The 21,888-nt window shown below is 41.2% G+C and overlaps 1 protein-coding gene across 4 annotated transcripts in view; it reads right to left on the reverse strand.

Annotated features, from left to right (window-relative positions):
- LOC146376004 (uncharacterized) overlaps positions 1-21,888 on the reverse strand; it is a 298,615-nt gene that overhangs the window by 243,266 nt on the left and 33,461 nt on the right. For all 4 annotated transcript variants that reach the window (XM_084946556.1, XM_084946555.1, XM_084946557.1 and 1 more), the window contains exons 3-4: positions 2,901-2,943; positions 1,206-1,440 (exon numbers count right to left, since the gene is read on the reverse strand). In XM_084946556.1, the coding sequence (XP_084802682.1) occupies positions 1,206-1,440; positions 2,901-2,943 (278 nt within the window). The remainder of the gene's footprint in view (positions 1-1,205; positions 1,441-2,900; positions 2,944-21,888) is intronic.

The following is a 21,888-nucleotide window of genomic DNA, read 5'->3' on the forward strand; positions in this document are numbered from 1 at the left end:
GAGAGATGAACATATAAGTCTGGGATAGTCATACCACTGGGGCCCATGTTTTTTCTTTAGTAGCAAGATTTTAGAAGTGGGAGCAGTCATGTAGATTCAAATGGCCTTTGTCATTGAGAACAGGTAAGAGCTTAAGCCCATGAACCTTGACACACTGCTTGGTGGCTGGCTACTTTTTGCCCTCATGTATGAGGCCTGTCTCATATGAACTGAAAGGCCTCTCTATTGGATGTTTGTCTTAAACAACTGACTGTAAAAGCCGGCCTTTCAGTAATGACAAAACAGGCAACAATATTTGGGCCAAGTAATAGAGTAGAATGAAGTACAAACATATTAATCTATTTTTAAATCCACTCATTACGAAAATGAGCCTAAAGAGCTTCACATAGTGTATAACGCACTAATGTTGCTGCAAAATACTGGGAGAATCTGTTGGAAATATAATATATCCAGCACACATGCACACAGCAGCACATACCCATATATCAAGTGCTGAGTGGCAATCATTCACCTAGACACTGCCACATTGTGGTAAATGGGCTTATTTTGCATGAGAAGGAAGAGGGAGCGATGGGCTGCAGCGAGCAAAAGAGGGACTGAGGGACTGAATCAAATGATATGAGTAGGCAAAATTAAGCTCCAATGCAAGTGGAACACTTCACAAGAGAGCCAATTTCAATTCCACAGCACTTAATTTAGGATTTGTGTGGTTCAGCAGCATGCTACTGTATAGTAAGCCACGTAAGGACAAAGCTTGAGAGGCAACTAACAAGAAGCTATCCAGGCTCTTGAGGTATCCATCACGTAGACCTGCCCCTACTCCCAACAGTGAATTAAAAACTAATATTATAGCTAAGAGACTGTGTGGATGTTTAAAGGGGTCATTAAAAATCATATTAATTTTGCATCTGCAGTGTGTAAATTTTGTCTCCCTCTTCCATCAGTGAGAGCAATTACACAAACACTGTGAACCTCTTTCTGGATTGAAACTCTTCCTCTCAATACTTCTTAGATTTTTGCCCAATAGGCTTCACAACATTCCTAGCTGTGTTAGCCTAAACCTTCTTTCCCGGCTCTTCATTTTTCTATATTGCGTTTATGTAAATATGACCCAAACAACTTTAAGATAATCAGAAGCCACTGGGAGTAGTGATGGATTGGGTAACGATTTGTGCATAACTGTAAAGAAACCATAATCTTCATACCTGGTTCTCTTTGAAGTCAGCCCTCTGGAAGTCATAGCCTAGCTGAGCATAAAAGTTGTTCCCAAAACTGTAGACCTGCCCAGTTTCGGTCCATATGAAGGAGTGTCGGCTTCCACAGGCTATGCCAACTACATTGGCAAAATTCCCATCTAGGTGACTTCCTCTGACGTTTAGTTCCTGTGGCAATTTGACTTCGACTGGCTGTTTTTTTACTGCCCTCTCTCCATTACCCAGCCTAGAAAAAAAAATCAGACAGAAAATACCTTTAGGCTTTTTCTTCTTCTGCAATCATTCAATATTCTTTATATTCTGCTGTTTACACTTTAAAAGTTTATTTTCTTTAACACTGTTTTTGCCTTGTGCTTTCTATTTTATTGCAACATAACAAAAGACACCACCAGAAATCGCTTTTACTTGCACTACTACAATGATACTATAATTTTACCTTTGTGCTATTTTTCTTCTAACCAAACAAGAGTCGCCTAATAAGCATCAGTGAGGTCAGTTTTACATTCCGGGGAAATCGCTGAACCCAACTTAATTTGAAGCTGTACAAATGACTTTACACAGGCCAGAGCCGAGACTTGTTTCTGCTTCTGCATGCCTAGTGCGAGTGAACAAAGAACATCCAAGCCCCTGTTTCAAGATGAGCTGGTCAAACGCAGCCCCAGCACCCCTGTGACCTATGAGCTCCCAGCAGCTTCAAACGGAGCTCTGCTGTTTGCTTCTTGATAAAATGCTCCTCTTTGTATTTGTTTCCCTGAGCCAGCGTCATAACCTGCAATGCCCCGGCCATATCTGCTAGTTTGCGGCATGTCTGGGAAAAATAACAAACAGTCTTCTCCATTATTTCCACAAACGGGGAACGAAAGGTCCTCGCCCGTCATCCCCACGAGAGCCTGTATTGATTACAACAATGCTTCAACTCAAGACAAGACCACTCTGGGGTCACAGCTATTTCCATCAGAAAGTTTGCCAGTTTAAATTTACACAGCTCCCTCGTACTCTTCTCCTCTCTCGCCTCCAGTGAGACACACAGGAGAGCTGAGGAATTTTCAGATATCAGAGTGCCAGTTGTGTAACACAGATGCTCACCCTTTGCTCTGCAAGTGGGTGTTGCAGAACTCCAACTATAGGCTCCTCCAACTATAAGCGCCCCACTAGAGAGCCCCGACCTGCTTAGACAGGTCAAAGCATCATCAGTAGAGAGAGAACCGCAGACAGAGAAATGGAGATTGAGAGAAGGAGACTAAGGGACAATGGGAAATGATGAGAGAGTGAGAAGTGATGCCTTTGTTCCTTTTATGTATTTCTCTGAGGTCTGCCATGCAGCTGTTTGAGTACTTGAGGGCCACTGAATCACTGTAGTCCCCATGCCCTTAAATGTCATTAGAGCCAGACTGGCTCCTGGCTGGAGAAGTTTTAACAAGGAAGCTCATCAAAAGATAAACAACTTCTGTTTGTTTATAACTATGTCTGAGTTTGTTTGTCTGTCAGCTAGCCTCTTTCGTCCGATTAATATACAGCCATACAGTACACCGGCAGAAAACAATAAGACGTTTGAATGGCCAGTGGGCAGAACAAACTGATAGCTTCACAGACAGCTGAGTAGTTCCCCAAAGTATCACTACTCATCCTCATCCTTCACACACCATCAAAGCAAGACAGATAACGTTACTTCTGACATTTACTTACTGTCCACTGGTGCCATTTCCCCATGCAAAGATCTTGTTATCCACTGTAGTGAAAAGGAAGAAGAGGACAATGTTATTATTTGACATGTCGGCCGAAAACGCGTCAACGGTCGTTTCAAATTCTTTGAGACAATCTTTGGACTCGCATGTGGCTACTGCTGTTGAAATAATGACAAGTGGTAATGCTTAAAAGCTGCAGATGTTTCACAGTAATGGCTCAGGTTGTGTGTTTTCCCTTTTGTCCTCAAGTGTAGAGTGAGCAGTGCCATGTCAGCGGGTGGACCCTTTCCCGCTGCGTGAAGTTTGATTAATACAGCCTCGACAGAGAGTTCAGAGACTGGGGCCGCCTCTCACACACCCTGCTGTAAAATAATGAGCCTTCAGCGGGAAGGAATAATATACATGGGAGACACTTCCTTAGAATAAGTCCAAGCTGAATATATTCAAATGAAATGAGGAGAGGAGGCAATCCTAACTGATTAGACTTGTCTCAAAGAGAGGGCGAAGCCTATATATTTCTCCTTCTATGTACATGTATTTAACTGTCACCTCTGCACTAAGAGTCCAACATGGCACTCATCCATTTGCATATAGTTACTATAAATACCTGGACCTTACCTGTTCCTGCAGTGATTCGAGTCACGCTAGAATACAGACAAGTCTTATTGGTCTTATGGGAACTCAAACACCACAGGCGTAACAGCCAATAGCAACAGACTTTACTCATCAAGCCAGCGGAGCCCTCATACATTATAGAGTAGGCTTTATGATTTACCTAAGCTTGTCAAAAGAGAAAAATTATCAGGCAAATGTGGGGTAATAAATTGCAATCCGTGCTGCATATGTTTGACACGTGACCCTTGGCATTTTAAGGATCGGGTTGTATGAAAGAGTCACAGGCAAATGTGGGGAAAAAAGAAAATAACATGAAAAGTGAAATATCACTTGGGAAACTTTGAGGAAAATGTTCAAAACGTTTGAGGGATTGCTCCTTTTGCCAGAATACAACACCTATTGTGCACCTACGCTGCACTGATACATAGATATTGTCCCTAATTAACCAGTTTCTAATCAAACAACTGTAGAGCACACACTTTTCTTTACTTTGACTGATGTTAAAATACTACATCTTCAGACTATGGGTAGATTTTTCTACTAGTCAATCTCATTAAACCATTGGAAGATCTGTTGACTTAAACTCTGGAGGTGACAGCCAGTGTTTTGGCCAGCAGATTTCTGGATAAAGGACAACTGACTACCTATTCCATGAGCCTCTCACTGTTTAGAATTTAGATACATTTTAAAAAGAGTTGTGTTCCTCAGTTTCACTCCACTCCAAACTGTACACCCACACCCAAAACCAACCCAAAGTATTAACCCACAAAGCATCCAGTTTCTAGATTCTGATTTTGAATATTCAGATATGTGTTTACAGAAATTAGCTGCAAATATGATTATGTACATCATCATTTATGCAGTCATCTGCGTGTTCATGTGCTACTCTAGCATACAATGCAGAACTGCTCCACTACTTTGGCTGGTTTGCTACAAACTAAGATCAAGCAATCAACAAATAGACTGTAACTTTATATTCAAGTTGGGCAGCAGAAATAAACTGCACTTTTAATATGCAGACATTTTATAACCTTTCAAGTGCATTAGGTAATAATTCATGTGAAATTACCTCCTCTAGCTAGATTCAGGACATACTGCTCAATGGACCAACCACAATATTTATGAAGTGCTGCTCAATACTGGTCTATGTACATTTTCAGTGTTCACATTAATAATATAAACAAAATTAATTAAATGAAATTAATTAAACCACCATGTTTTAACAATACATAAAATTAAAATAAGAGAATTTCCCTTTGCCTCAAATAGCATCTTTTTTTTTAGACTCTCATTCTATGTTTTTTATAAAACATAACTGTAGCAATTATGAGTCTAGTAAACATGAAGCATGATGTTTTTTATTATGTTTTCTGCATATGTTCCATAATAATATAATGTTTTATCATTTACATTAAATACACAAATACTGTAATTTAACCATTCGCTCATACATTATGGTGGAAAGCCACTCGCCTTAGAAATGTCACTATTATGAAGACATTTTTAATATGTATATTAATATTTACATTTACATACATTATATATGTTTTTGTCTTTTAAGTGTCTAATTTTAAAATTCAATTATGCGTTTGTGTAAACGGGTTACATTTAACATGGCAGTATAGAAAAATATGTGTGTATGAATTAAAACGTGCCTTTTCGGCAGGCTATTATTGACATGCACCACAGTTCAGGTTGTGTGTAGCGAATGTTCTCCCTAAGACGCTTTAAGATGTTGCAGTGTAACTCAGCTTTGACAGCCTGGAGGACAAACTCACAGTGCACAATCCTATGAATGTCAAAGAAAATGATGCTCTTGCTCGTGCTTCTGACAAGTTCTCATGGCAGAGACTGCAGACTCTTCCAGTCAAGACTGCTCTTTAGTTTCTGAGAGCAAGCTCATCATCAGCAATGATCCTCGACACGCAGGTTAGGTCAGTGTGTGTGCAACAATAACAGTTTCTGAACTTTCTGACTGCAAGATGTGTAAGTTTGTTGCCACAACTTTACATGCTCATGGAAGCAATGGATTACTCTCTTGCAGAGCATACTCATGTAGCTGGAAGTACAGTATCAGCTGATTTCATCTTATGAATCATCACATACATGTAATAATGTTATGCATTTCAGACTGAGTTTGGGAACAGATTTTAATTGGCTGATCCAGACAAAAGCTGGACTGCACCTATCCTGGCTGTGTCCTGTCTCTGGCCCTAGGATAGCTTCCAGCCTATGCAGCCCTGAATTGGCTAAGTGGCAGAAGACGGTGAATGGATATTTCACTTTTTTGAACACCAGTGTAAAATATTAGTTTTGAGAGAATATTAGGATTATGGCAGTTTTAAGACTGTGATGTTACAAAACGTATCATAAAATGTTAAAACACCTAAAACTAACTACTTGTTTGTCTCACCTCACCTTTTTTCTCCACAAATGATATTAGTTTTTACATTAATCCTAGCTACAAAGGATATTGTATATGGTTATACAGATATATGTATATATGAGTTCGAAATCTCCTCGGCTTTCTACCACAGATGTGCTTGTTCGGTTAACTTGTAATTTATCCTAAATATATCATTTTGACTGGTTGCCTGTGTTAGACCTGTGGCCCGGTCTGTCATTTCCCATCTTATATATGATATACTATCATGTATTATACTGCTGGATCTATTGCTTACAAGTTTCAAAAACAATACAGAAACTTTAAGCAAAATGTATCAACTATATTTCACTTGAGTGTCTGTGGGTTTACAGAAGAGCTTTAACTTTTTACGTATTTAAAAAAAAATATATAAACACAGTCGAGCTTTACTTTTAGCCGGGATAAGAATTCTTAGTGGAATAATGAAATAAAGATGAGAGTGAAAATGCAATGGGAATAAAGACTGCGCCTATTTTATTTTGCAGTTTTGTGTTTTATTGTATCCTTTTCTTCTCGTACTTTTTGTTTTTCTGTTTTTGTTTCTTTTGCTACTCCAACTCTTGAGAATTGTAACGTGGGAGTATGATAAATAGCAGTGGTTAGAGTATGTTGAACCGAAGCACAAAAAAATATTGGCAGCTGTAGGTCTGCTGTGTTGTTCAGCACACAGGCGCATTATTAAAGATATCTGTTATCACCAGGTTTGGGTCAAACAGTAAACAACACTAAAAAGCAACTACAGCTAAAATGTGTTTTAGTTTTAGAAAACAGAAAAACTTTAGATTATAAAAGTTGATTATTTGGTTAGTTTAACAGTTTCAGTCTGATCCTTACATATGCAGAGCGCTTCTTCCAACCCGTTTCAAAGGCTAAAAAATGTCTTTGCAAAGTAGTATTTAAATCCAGGTCTTTATAATTAATACACGTGCTCAGGAAAATGCATCTCTTTACTGTTTTATGTCCCTCACCTTGTTTCTTTAAGTCCTCTGTTCTCCTCTGAGTGGCAGATGTTTTCACCCCCACCCTAACCCACCCAGCCACCCACACATACATTCTCTCTGTCTGTGGCTGGCATGGGGGCACGGAGGCCGACAGCGGTGCATCAGGCTGACAAACAGAACTGATGGGCTGGGCTGAGAGCGGGCAATCTGGCAGGTTGAGTATTCACCCTCCTTTGCCCCCCACTAGCCCCTTGCTAGCCCCTGCTGCTCTGCACCATACGCAGGCACCGGCATCCCAGCGGCTGGTGGCCCATTGCTTTGCTCCCCCATAAAAATAGCCCATCCCATTATTCTTCTGCCTCCCTGGGGGCCACAAGGTCTCCAGCATCATTACCAGGACTAAGGATCTGACTCTGCCGCCACCACTTGGTACTCCCCCTCCTCTCCCCTCACTCCTCTTCTCTAATTATAGGTCAAGCACTCTTTTTGTAAATTATAAAACCTTTGTTCTTATCAGGAAAACTGAACAAGAAGGAAAGATACAACAGGAGGGCAGGGAGCAAGGAAGACGTGAAAAAGTATGTGTAAAAAGTGGAGGGAAGATGATGTAAAAATAAGAAAGGAGGGGGAAATTTTTCAATTATAAAGCCAAGCTAATTTGGTATGACCAGCGACTGTCATGCATGGTGACGGAGCTCCATTATGCAGTCATTTGAGCTCTTTCAAATTAGTTATGTTAATGTCCTGCGTGTGAATGTAACACTTGGATGGGACAAGATTTCAGCAATTAATTTCTACAGTCAGTGGAGAGACAAGCAAATTTATTTTCCCCCTCTCAGGGAATTGGTGGCGGAGGGAGTGAGGAGGGGAGAGAGCATTCTGGAGCAGGGAACAAGCTAAACACAAGACCTAAATAAAGCCTGAACAATGGGAGCCAATGCCTCCTCATTCATTCAATTGACAATGTTTTGCAGCTTAAACCTGTTTTATTAATTATGTTTGACATTTCCTTAATTAGTTTCATTTACACCAAATCAATCCCTGCTGCTGTACAGCGTCATTTATCATTTTAAAAAATTTGCATAGCCAGTGCTGACTTTTTCTACTTAATTATACATTAAAAGTGTCAGCCGCGCTTGCTGCCTGGCATTATCTGAGGCAGAAAGGTTTGTGGCTGGACGGGGGTGGCATTAATCATCAGGGCGGGCGCGGGCAAGGGGTGCTCCCGGTCGCCAGCGGGAGAGCCGAGCGGGCTTCTCATTTTCTAAGCTTGATGCTTTCGGGGCTATGGTGACCTTAATGACCTACGGGGAGAAGGAGACAAATCAACGACCTCCAGCCCCAAAAACAACTACATCTTGTTTACAAATCATGTGGAAAGGAAAGGCAGGAGCAGAAGCAGGGAAAGAAAAGCCAGGAAGATATGTAGGCAAATCAACAATACAAGTTGAGCTGCCATACTGTATATATGCAAGCACTAAAGAAATGGGTATTGTTTGGATAACAGTTTTTTAGGCTTTTATTTAACTTAATGATTAAAGGTAGCTCATTTGCATTTACATGTAATGTTTTTTTTGGATAAAAAAAAGAAAGATCATCAGCTTCATGTGTCAGAAAGCTAGCTAATGTTCTTCATTCTAATTAAATAATGCCAGCATTAGTAGCTGAAATCTAAATGTATACCACTGTATCTCAAAAAGCAACTTAACCGGCTGAGTCAACTGGCTGAGTATGGCTATTACTTTCCCTTCAGCAAGTTTGTGAACACAGAGCAAACTGACAGCTCAAATACCTGGCAAGCTCACTCCTGAGTAAATCTTCTGAGTGTTGAGGTGAACATGGCTTTACAAATCACCCATTCAGGAACCGAGGCAGAAATTGGCAGGTAGGCAGAGCCGTGGTGTCAGGAGTGAAAATTACTCTGAAATGCGGAGCACAGTGAGAGACTGAGTGAGTGAGTCTCTGAATGGTGAAAGCTATGGGTGTCACTGTGTACTATGTTCACATGGGAAATCAAACAAGTGTATTTTGGAGGCGAGTCAACACTTTTGTCCTTTGGAAAATGAAAATATTTCATGTCAATTTAAATTCAGACCGGTCTCAGGTACTGCACATAAAAAAAAGTGCATGGCATATCAGGCTCATGTTCATGCGGAGGTGAAACGGTTACTCTTACTGGTAAAAAGCCAGTCTTTACATCAATTGTCATATTAAATGTATCTTTAGGAGATTAAAATGCACAATGATAAGTATTAGACATAAGGCGAGGATACACCAGAGTCAAAGATCAAGAAAACCAACCAAACAGCTGATTTCTCAAAAAGGCCCCTGAATAAGATGTATTAAGAAGTCTGTAGCCATGGCTTTGCTTAAAAAATATTTAAAGGGAAACACAAAAGAGAGGCAGACAACAAAGAACCTGATGAAGTGGCAAATACCCTGGCATGCTCCAACAGGAGCAGCACAGAGGCTACATCTGCACGGCTCGCTGCCCCCTCTGGCCCCAGCTGAAGTACTAACTATCCTGCCTGGCTCATTGTATTAAGATAATCAAGGTATCTTTGATTGCAATGGGCCAGATCAATGTTGGAAAATAAAAAAAAAGGAGGGGGGGGGAGTCTTGCTAATAGACAGGGAAATGCTTAAGAACGAATTGCTAAAATGTGGAGAATGGGGAGTATTAAACATCATTATTGTAGAAAGTTCCTAATCCGCATATTAATGGTGCACATTGACTGGAAAACTTTGTATTATTGCAAAGTACTTGAAATAAGCCACTAACTCCTTTCACTCATGAAAATATTATAATTTATATAAGTGATCACTTTAAAACTAGAACTTTCCTTTCTCTTCAGCCCCCCCACCCGAACATCACCATCAATTCCCCGACGAGAAGCACCCCTTTAAATGCAAAACATTTCTACTATCAAGGATTATGCTTCCTTTCAGGATATATGAAAACCCCTTTGAGAAAATATGATGATGAATTCATGGGCCTAAAACTCCGGGGTAGTTTTTACATTCGCAAAAAAACGGAAGGAGGGGAGGAGAAAAATCACCTATTTGGATGGCATACATTACCATTACTCTTGTATTGTATCTCCACTTTTCATAATGACGGGGATAAGTGTCCTGCACCGAATGCGTATCCGCTGACAATAGAGGCAGACATTACTTGGTTAAAAGCTTGGGGTCCTGTGGGTAAAGAGGCCCAGAGAATAAAGAGTATCCGTCATGGCTAACGAGCTATAAGGATAGCACATTGCCTTTATAAATCACTAGATCTTGCTGTTTATTTAAATTCATTGGTGCCTCATTATAACTGAGCTATGCACCTTTAGGTCTGAGTTGATTAGGAGTGCCATAGCTCAAAATGGCTTTTAATTCAGTGAAACGTAGCTCTGACCTTGGTGCCGTAACCCTGACTAAAACACGCAGCGACTCCCACATTAATAATGATGCTACCTTTACTGGGCCGCAGAGCTGTGCCGCTGCTACTTAAAATATGTATTATTAGTTACCAGCGACGGCACATTTATCACACCAAATTACCCTTCGGTGTAAAACTGCTTAATTCTGGGTCCCTGTACCCCTCTGCACTATTACCTGCTCTTTAGAAAGGCCTGGAATTAAATGTAGGGATGAAATGTCAGGGTAATGGGGAAGAGGATGCGGGTCGATGGGATGCACACTTGATCATTCCCTAGTGGCCTTCTCCACATCCAGACAATATACTGAATGTGTCCTCCTCGTAAAAGAAGCTTCATTGCATCTTGCTTTGCAGGCCTTTGAAGACGTAAAATGCTGTTACACTATAATATGCTTTACACTGATCATTAAAATTACATGCAAAATATTATCTACTTCATGTGGGCTTGAAGGACAACTATATATTCTAGGCATCAAGATCCAATGAAATATTTGGCTCATAAACAGAAACTTTGGATGAGCAAAGAAAACAAAAGCAACCCCAAACTTTTTAGTCACCGGAGCATTTTAACAGATCAACACTCCACTGACTTCAGCATACAATACATACACCAGCATTTCTGTGCACAACACAACAGTACCTACTCACATCCTACCAGCCTATTGAGGAAACAGAGTGGAAACTGGCCATTGTTCATCCCCTGTGTGCCCACCAGAGACTGATTACTTGGACCAATCAGCTAAATGATTAGATCTATTAGGTACCTTAGAGTGGCCATCAACATCAGCTTGCCAAGCTTCAAGACCTGTGGGACTTAGCCCATCAGAGTCAACTCATTAGGTGTCTGGACTCTACCCAAAACTACAGCAGAAAGACAGACAGAGGGCCAGGAAGACAGTAGGGAGAGACAGAGTGAGAGAGAGAAAACAAAACTTCAACAAATGAATTAGATGCCTCCCAAACAATAAAGCACCTTTGGGATCACTTGTGTTTATGTGGTTCAACATCTCAAGAACATGTAAAAACAATACAAAGTGATCTAACAGATAACATAAGTGGGAGTATTTTGAATGTTAGCCACATATTCCATTGTTATAAGACCAATGGGAATGGACTGGTATACAGAATTTCTTTTCTCTAAGTATAACATCAAACAGTCCAATAATAATTTAGATTACCAGGGACAAGGCGATGACGGTTTTACAGAGAAACACAGACAGTGCTGGCATAAACACATTTCTCATATCAAACACAGCCGTACAGTACATAAATATATGCACAATACATTAATGGTTTCTGCTCATCTGAGCAAGTGGCAAGGCTGGAGCAGTGGGGGGAAAAGAGACGTTACACACATTCCATCAGATGTCGAATCAATTAGTCACGACCATCTTCCAAAGTCAGAAATAACCACTCGTCCTCCTGTCTCCAGGGAGCCAGGGATAGGCCTGGGCAACAGACGAGAGATGGGAAAGGATCCAGAGACCCAAAGGGGGGTAAAAGGAGGAAAATGAGAGAAAAGAAAAAAGGGGATAAATAATGCTGTCTGTTTTACACCGCACCATCTCGCGTCTCTATTTTTTCACTAGTTTTCCGTATATACAGTAGGTTCTCAGCGGAAGTGTCTTTGCATATCAGAGGGCACTCGTTTTGCACACTGTAAATACTCTGGTCATTAACATTTGATGACATTATCTTCCTAATCGCACAATAGAAGGTCTCCTTCATAATGTATACAGTACATCGCAGCTGTAACACTGACTCGAACCCTTTTTTGACGACTTTCATTGGGCAGCTGTTTGTGTCTTTTCACTTACAACAAAGCCTTTAATCTGTTAATCTGAAGCATAAAGCAAGCACAGAGATCATGTGACCGCTTTGCTAAAAGGTAAAGGGACATGATTATTTTGCATAAAGAGAAGCACAATGGAGATCCTTTCCCTGGAGGCTAAAAATAATTTAATCTGGCATGTAGATGCACAAATAGCAGTCTTACATGCGAATTGTACCCATTATTACTGGTTTTCAGAAGTTGGTAGCTGATTAATCTGTTTCTCCTCATCTGAGCTGGTGTAGAGAGGAGAAGCTATTGTATCTGCTAAGATTTCCCTTTTGCTTTGTAATCTCCCTGAACCTCCAGATTAGAGCAGTTTATCTAAAGACTGAATAACATAATCTAAAATACTTTTATCAAACGTGTTACCCTCCACACCTTGTGTTCTAAAGCGAAATACCACCGTATTAGCCTAAATATTTGAAGAACAAAGTTCTTCTGCATAAAACAAGTGCTCTAAAAACAGTTTATACTCTAAATGGTTCCTGTGGTAAAGTATGAGAGGGAGCGGTTCTTCGCTGAACACAACACTAACCAAGCCGCTGGGTGTAAGTGTTGTTGTTTGCCCACGGACTTGACCCCCTAGAATAAGCAAGGAAAAAAGTCAGAGTGAACTAGTAAGTGCAAGACAGAGACAGAGAGGGTACTTTGTGGGACCCAAAACCACTGCAGAGAAGGCCACAGACACCCCACATTCCCCTCTGATTTCGTTATTTGTTCATATCGCAACGAATGGTTCTTGTTGTTAGGGGGTTGGCAGTGGAGTGTAGTCAAGGGGCGAGAGAAAACTGTGGTCCCCGCTCTGAATCCGCCACATTAGATGGCGTGTGTTTGTGCCCTAGGGATCGCAGCGCCTCAGCCTGTGTTTGGGGTACTTTGTCAGATGACTCAGTGTGTGTGATTTATGAGCTCTGGAAAGGTTGCATTTCCAGCACGCATGGACGTCCGCATGGTAAATGGAGAAATTCTGAATTTATTAACATACAATGAATGATGATTAATGTTTTGGTATAGATCATGCTCTCTTTTCAGATGTCTCAGTATGGGGGTGATATATGCAGCAATAAAATGATATGTATGTACTCAAAAGCACATTGCGTGAGCATCGAGTCCATGACTCTTAGACACATTTACTGTGTATATGTGTGATGCGAGTACTGGAAGGTTCCCTAGTGTTATCGGAACTCTGTGGACATTTATCTATGCACTGAACGACAGTACGACTTGTGCAAGTTCTACCCTCCGCACAAAGTGAACTGTTCCCTTCTATGGGAAATGCACCTTGCATAGTCAATGAGGAAATGTATAAATTAAAAACACGAAAAACTGTGAGCAAAAGAATGCAATTTAGACCGATATCAGTATACATTTGGAGATCCATTCATCAAAATCCCCACCATTATTAGCTTTTGTATTCTACAACACATCTTGTGTCTCCCTCATCAGCTTTTTCAATATCTTCTCAAATACATTACTGCCAGTGTCGAACGGGTATGTTCACCCTAGGCCAATTACTGCGTTGAACCATAAAGGTAAGCATTGCTGAAGAAAGTTCTCTCATATATTTGCCTTTGTGTCTCAGCCACCCACCGACGCAGGTGGGAAATACAGGTAATGTTGGACATCTTTATAATCACAAAGACAACAGAGGAATCAATATGCAGAAGCATGTTTCTGACAGGTTCTTGGAATACATCTATATGGGAGATTGTGAGTCTCCCAACACGTTTGCATCTCTAAACGGTGAATCAGGGTTGACCTCTACTTATGCAATGAGTCAACCATTTCAGCCTTGGAAAGAGGCTGCATATTGCTCCATGCTTGCACGTGTGTGTGTGTGTGTGTGTGTGTGTGTGTGTGTGTGTGTGTGTGTGTGTGTGTGTGTGTGTGTGTGTGTGTGTGTGTGGGAGGGGAGGAATCAGATAAGTTAGATGGAGTGATCATTTCATTGGGCGGCCTAAAACACTCAAGTGTGTGTATGCATATCTTGATATGCACTTTGAAGTGACTGTATATGAGGTGCAGTATGTGTGCACGCTCTGTGTTTACTGCAAAAGTCTGAGCCCAAGTAGCGATATAACATAAATGTGTATAACCATGTGCACGCGCTTATGGGTTAACTTTATATGAATGTGGTTGCTGTCAGGAGAAGCTGACTGGTGATGAGGGATGGAGAGAATCAGAAACACATTGGGTTGGGAATGGGGTGTGAGCCGCAGGGTCGCCCTGGCACAAAACACAACTGCCTCTCACATCATTACCCTCATTCCCCTAATGCGCACAACACTTAGAGCTACAAACAGGCTTGAGTCCAGAACACACATATAGGCACACAAACCTACAGAGCCACGCACTCACACAGGATAAACTATACATATGCCTGCACTCATCCTCCAGCAACACATAATGTTCTTTTAAGTGTTCAAGTACAGTAACCAAAGCTGTGTCTTAACATTACTGAGAACCAAAGAAAAAAAAAACCTCAACACATTATACACATTATATAACAAATGCCGCAATTCTGATGGCAAAATGTGTAACAGGCTGTTGCAGGTCAGAGTGCTGCATAGTGGCTCTCCAGGACCTGCTCTTTACAAAGTGAGCCAAGGAGGCACTTTTCCACATCCTTAGATCTTTGCCCATTCTGAAAACACATTCATTGCATTTGAGACCAAAAAAGAAATGATAGCCATTTCAAACACAATTGAGCTCCACTGGGAAAAGTATACCTATTCAACTACAGGACCTCCATAAAATCACAGTAGTTTCACAGTGTAACGGATGCTTTCCTCCCTTCTTGCTGCATGAGAGGTTTTAAGAATGGACCGGGGGAGCGCTTGAGCAGAGAAAGAAAAGATAAAGGAAGAGAAGAGCAGAAGATATGATGCAGAAGAGTGGAAGAGAGAGGTAAGCCAAGCATAAAATAACTTCAATCTAACATCCTCTCGGAAGGGGCGGCAGGAGGCAAATAGCAATCCCACCAATGCCGTGTACTCAAGGGGGTTCCCCCCACCTCTCACTGACCCATAGAGAAGAGGATCATGGGAGAGAAGGGATGAGACAAACCCACTTCAATTAAGCCACAGCGACGTCTCGTCAGCACGGCAGATGAGGTGTCAGAGAGTTCAGCCGTGGATAGATCACAAGGAAAAAAACAGTTCCTGGCTCAGCACAGTCACAGTGTTGAACCTTTCTTTCTGTTCTCCTATTTTTCTCCTTCGACTCCTTTATACCTTTCTTCCAGTTTATTATACTGAGACTTTTTTGATATCTTGCAAGATTAGAGGATGGGCATACTTCTTATGAAATCTGTTAATCTAAAGCATAAAGCAAGCATATACAGATCATGTGACCACTTTGCTAAAAGGTAAATGGACGTGATTATTTTGCATAAAGGGAAACACAATGGAGATCCTTTCCTTCCAGGCTAAAAATAATTTAATCTTTCGTGTAGATGCACAAAAAGCAGTCTTACATGTGAATTGCACCCATTATTATTGGATTTCAGAAGTTGGTAGCCGATTAATCTGTCTCTCCTCATCTGAGCTGGTGTAGAGAGGAGACGCTATTGTGTCTGCACAGATATTCTTTTTGCTTTGTAATCTCCCTGAACCTCCAGATTAGAGCAGTTTGCCTAAAGACTGAATAACACAATCTAAAAAGAGTAATGACAATGAATTATCCTAAATTATTTGAAGCATGGTTGGACAATTTCAGGCTTACAGATGACAAAAATTAAAGTTCTGATCCATAAACAATTCACTCTGATAACAGATGCTACCATTAACGCCTTTTTTGCTTTTTCCTTTGTTTTTTGTTTTTTTTTAAAGACCAACAAGACTTTATATTCTTACACACTAAAAGTAACACAGTAATTCACCTCTTTTTGCCTAATGGCTCCAAAGGTAAAACAGGTTAAATAAGGGAAGAATAGAGGTCCTTCACTGAACACGGCACTAACAGGTAAAGGTCAGAATCACAATTTGTGGCATGCTGCGTACTGCAGTACCATATACTGCAATATTGTGCAATTTATCACCTTGTTTCCAACTGCAAATAATTTCCCCATTGGTAAACTTGTATGATTAACCTGATAAGATAAATTCCTCCATCTGTTTCGCTCACTTTATTCATTTTTATTGTTGTCAAGAAGATCAACATTATCATTAAACCCCGTCATAAACTTCGCATGCACCTCACAAACTAACAAACTGTTTTGTATTACAAACGGCAAGGCAACAGCAGCACCAGTTCACAGCGAGAAAGTTAGAGTTACACATAAATCCACAGTGTGCGACATGAAAGTTAGTGTAACTCTTTGTGCTGTGCTTATACTTTCCTCAACTTGATGTCTCACGTCTCTGCATCATGGGTACAGCCATACTCAGGCTGTGTCCATGTGCTCCCTCTGAATTGGTGTTACCATTGTTGGCTGGTTTTTCGGTTGAGCTGAATTAATGTTAACTTTGGTCTCCACAGTTAATCTTACCTCAGGATAGTGGTTTGTGAATTGATAGTTCTCTCAGTGTATTTACTTTCATACGACAGTCCTTGCTAACGCCAATGCGTTATGTCCAACTTTTTTCCATTCCAGGAGTCACCTCCAAACTTCCACTTTTGTAAAGCTTTATATGATTAATTTAAACATGGGTGTGTCTACATGTTGATGGCCAGAGGGGCCGATGGCGCGATATGGCAGCCTCGCCTCTGTCAGTCTGCCCCAGGGCAGCTGTGGCTACAACTGTAGCTGCCTCCACCAGTGTGTGAATGTGAGAGTGAATGAATTGTGGTATTGTAAAGCGCTTTGAGGTGTCCCAAAAAGCGCTATATAAATGCAATCCATTATTATTATTATTATGTTGTTGCTGCTGCTGACTATTCTTACTTAATAATAATCCAGCCACCACCGTTGGACCGACCGCCTGACAGATGGCTGTGCCTGCCTCTCTCTCACTTTCTCTGTGAGGAAGTTGAGAGATTGGGAAAGTAAACAGGTGAGAGGCATTCTAACCTGCATTGTTCTGCAACTGAAGCAATGTGTAACCACAATATACACCAAGTTGTGGATGCTAACATGAAAGAAACCAAAACTACTCATCCTAGTGTTGCTAAGGTCAAATAAACTCTGCAAACCTATTTGACATGGTGTGCATTTGCAACATTATGCGGGGTGAAAAGTGTTGCACATTTAAAACATGATTTCATTAATAAGGATATAATTAATGGTTTCATACTGCACCTAAAATATTTTTTGACCCGCATTTAACTTTGTCAATTTAAAGTGTGCTCAGTTTCAAATGTTTTCTGAGGGTTTTGTCTTTTAGTCTTGTCCACTTGTCTTATTTTATTCCTCTTTTATAAACAACTAGCAAATTAGTCACCAGGAGCATCCCTACCCTATTGGCAGCACTGAAAAAAAGGAAGGGAAACAAGTCCAAGACAGTAGCAGTGCAGAGAAGGCCATAGACATCTTACATTCAGTTATTTCCTCACATTGCAGCAAAAGGGTTGAGGTTTATGAGTTGACAGTGGAATAACAAACATGTATCAATCTACTTAGATTCAAGGACAGACAAACTTCTTATCAAATATGCACATTAGCAGTGAGGCGCCTCAGCACACCTGAAAATGGCATTTAAAGGTCATAATGACGTGTCGCCAGTGGTGTATCAAGATTGCATGGACAAGTGGAAGGAGCCAAATCAAAGTAATATTCGGAAGAAAAAGGCAGACTGATAAAAATGTGATTTTTCAAGGTGTAGCTAGAAATAAAAGGAGACATAGGCTCTAGGGGTGGGTGTAAGATGAGGGGGGAATCTGAGAGACCATGAGACATTTGTGAGGGCAGTGCTGTGCCAAAGGTTTTAAGAAGATATCGCTCTCTCTGTGATTAGGCTGACATTAGCATAATATTGGCTTTGTCACCTCATAGGCCAATTGTTATGAAAAGCGCCAATCTTTCCACTTTTCCCGTAAAGGCATCAAGCAGGCATCCTAAGGTATAGGAAGCCTCTTTCTCCTCTCTTCACCCAGCACTCCCCCCTTCTTCTATGAAGCTCCGCTTGGGAGATACAAGCTGGATTTGGCTCACACCCTTGCCTCTTCCCCAACACTCTGCGTGGCTGCCTGGTGTCAGAGCGCCAACTCTCCCAACCCAGCTGCACTGATTAGCAGAGGCAGATTATTAGCCAGGCATCCTCCTGGAAGCGGGGTGTCCAACACCATTTTCACTATTGCAAAGTACAAAAGAACTGAAGGACAGAAATGCAGAAACAAACAATTAGCCCCGCAAGTATACTAGCAAAGTAGAGAGAGTTAGGTGAAGCTAATTTGTTTTCACTGCTTGTGGACACATCAGCGAAAAGTGATTCATCAGCATTGTGAAAAGAGCTCTCTCATCTTTCATGCCCTGTCTTTCTCTCTTCCCTCTCCTCTAACTCATCCTCCTCTGTCTAGCACCTGTCCCACTGCCAAGATTTCACCTCCCAAACCCTGGGATGTGAGCATCCCACTCCAAAACTTGTGCAATGCCTTATCTGTACCCCACACACTAACATCCAGCATCTGAGGCATCCTTCTCTCCCTGTGCCAGAAATATGCCGGCATCTCTCGCTCTCTTCCTCTCTCTCTCTCACCCAATTCTCCATCATGTTCTTTTCTCCTTCTCTCTTCCTCTCTCTCTAGAGCTTTGCATTTGAAATTGAACAGACACACAGCCAATTTATCATAGGCTGACACGTGTCATGTCCAAGGCCTAACCACAGGGACTTACAGTAGGCATTGCATTTATCCCCTTTGTTGTCAGCAAGGACCAAGACAATACCAGGAGCTATTAAAAAGGGGTAGAGAAGGAGAGAGGGAAAATAGGTGGGGATTGAAAGAGGTGAAAATAAACCAATAAAAATCAACCAAGATTGCATACCACTCTGAAAGGTTAAAGACCCCTGCAAGGTTGAAGGCAGCACATTTTCCTAACCAACAATCAAATATGTGGTGATGCAAGCCGTCTGCTCATAACCCCGATACAAAGCCCAGACAGGCATGTGATGGATTGGGTGGAGAGTTAGCACAATATGGGATCAGACCTTTGTGCAGGGGTGCATAGTGTAGTTTAAATTTTAATATTAGTCTGCGATACTCTGCAACTAATAGACCCAGAAAAATGTAAAGACAACAAAGAAAGTTCTAGCTGAAAACAAAATGGCTGAATGAAAAAAACACCTTGGGGAAAACATTTAAGAATATTCTCAAACACACAAAGAAGCCTAGAAAGTTAACTCCCGCTTGCTAGCCCGCCATTTAGATGCTTTCAGAAACTGCAATAAGGAGCAGGAGAGATACTTAAAGGTAATCATTCCTGAGACATGAAAGGGGACAAAACTGTTAATGTGCATCATATAAAACCCTTTCTGTTTAATCACCTTATCGCTATATTATCGCTCCTCTCTTTGAACAGGTTCTTTAAAAATAACACACGTCCTTATCGTTATACTGTGCGGGAGAGGCAAGAAAGATGACCCTGCCTGATAATACTGTCACTACAAAGAATGTATACATTCTCCTTATGCAGACTAGGTGAAAAAGATAAAGAGAATGAGGATAAAGGCTAATGAGATGAGGAAGCAGAGTGTGTATACGAATGTGCGTGCACCTGCAAGTTATGGACCACAAGGTTATTAATTGGCATCTCGCACACCCATAGACTTACATTCATTCCACTTTAATACTTTGGTATTTGACATGAATGTTGAATAGTCTGTCTACAAGGAATTTATATTCAATCTAATAACTGACAGAAAGACTTCAAAATGGTCAAAGAAACATGAAATATAAAGTGCTATCCTCTATCTCCTTTTGCTCAAAGACAAGCTTCGACTTTACAACACCATACATCGTTAAGCCTTGCCAGTCTACTAGACCAGTAGACCAGCGGACTTCAGAACTGCTGAGAATGTTCATTACCCAGAGGTAAGTGACCTTTTAGAAACTAGCTTTGGAAGCCATTTTGGCTCTTCCAGTAATTAACAAGTGGTTATGCATGCGAGACAATTAATGGAAGGTCAAGTGTTTCCCCGCTACCCTTTTCTAGACACCATTGGGCCACTGACGCTGAATTGGATGTTCAGAGCCCATCAGCTCCTGAGCTTCACACATGGGAATAAGTCACCTCTGTGGTCTATAGCGCAAAGTAGACAGCCTTTGGTTGCTGTGAAGACTTGGAGAAAAAGGAGCATAATGTAGTTCAGTGGCCAAATATCTGATATGAATCTTATGGAAGAAGATAGGTCGAGACATTGAGGAGAGACCTGGAGTCTCCATGTTTAATTATGAATGCTTTTACTTTGCACACACCAAGGCTTCCCCATTTAGATACAGGTTAAATCATAACTTCAATAAAGAGTAACTACAAATAACTAGGTCCAAGTGGCTTTAAAGAGCACAATATGCTTGACTACTTAGACATCCTGAGCTACGCCAGTGCACGGCTGAATTTTTCTATTCTATTCTCACAGTCTTGTATATTTACCTTATTTTTTTATTTTCATGGCATAAAGTCTGATGTTGACTGCTATTAAATTTCCCTTGAGGGCACACTCCTTCACTCACATGCTCCTATCAAATGAGCCAACAAAGCATATCAGGGTGTCGTGTCTGTGAAACACTGCATCACCTTTGTTCACTCTTCATCAACCCTCCGCCCCCATGCTATTACCTCAGGACTATTCCCTATTCCCTGCTTAACCCTTGTCTACAGGACTGGTGTCACACAGAGCACCACTCTACTGCTCTCCACATTCTACAGTCCCTCACCTCACCTGACATCTAACACTCGCTTGTCGCCTCTGACGTGCACACGTGCATACAAACGCGCTCTAAAGCACAGCCACAAACACTAACCGCACAAAAACACAAATGTAGCACTGCAGACGTGCACACTACAAATTAGCAACACGATGACAAATGCACACATGGATGATCAGCCTGTGGAGGGTTTGATATGTTCAGATCTTTGCCCTTCATGATAGCAGCAGCGCTTGTCATTCCTACTGAACTCTGCCCCCTATACGGCTTTTCAAACACACACACACAGACATGCACGCACGCACACACACACACACACATGCATTTTCACTGGCACAGTGGTGAGTGAGTTAATACTAGAGGTGGCAGGAGAGAGTGGCATTGAGAAAGTCTGTGCCAGTTGCCTGCTGACAGCACCTTTGGGATTAGTAAAGTTTGATTTGATGGCTTTCCTTGTTAATTAGGGTTTGGAGGTGACTCCTGGAATGGAAATGGGCAAAATGTTCAAAAAAAAAAATGTGCCAATTCCCACATTCCCTCCATCTCCACCTTCCAAAACATGTGACCCATATACGAGTGTACCTAATGAAGAAAGTAGAACAATCAAGTCATTTGAAGTTATAGGCCACTCTGTATTTCTGTGGTTCTGCCAACGTAGGCAGGGCAGTTGAGTCAAACTAATAGGGCAAAATAGGCTAAAACTTCAATGTGAACAAAGTCAACAACAAATAAGAGAACAAAGAGGAGAATGTTTGGTCTTTAATTAACAGTGCATATGCATTTGTACAAGCATATTAAATTACATGTCGTGTAACACTGTCCCCTGCTGGTTTGGAGAATTGCTGCATGTGGGGGGGGGAAGCTTAACAGTCATTACACAGTTCTGGTTTATTGTCTTTAATGTGATGCTGTGTGAAGTGGAGGGCTAGATCAAAAAGGGGA

This window comes from Perissodus microlepis, chromosome 12 (assembly GCF_051167445.1).
Source record: "Perissodus microlepis isolate ML-2025 ecotype Zambia chromosome 12, ASM5116744v1, whole genome shotgun sequence".
Lineage (NCBI taxonomy): Eukaryota > Metazoa > Chordata > Actinopteri > Cichliformes > Cichlidae > Perissodus > Perissodus microlepis.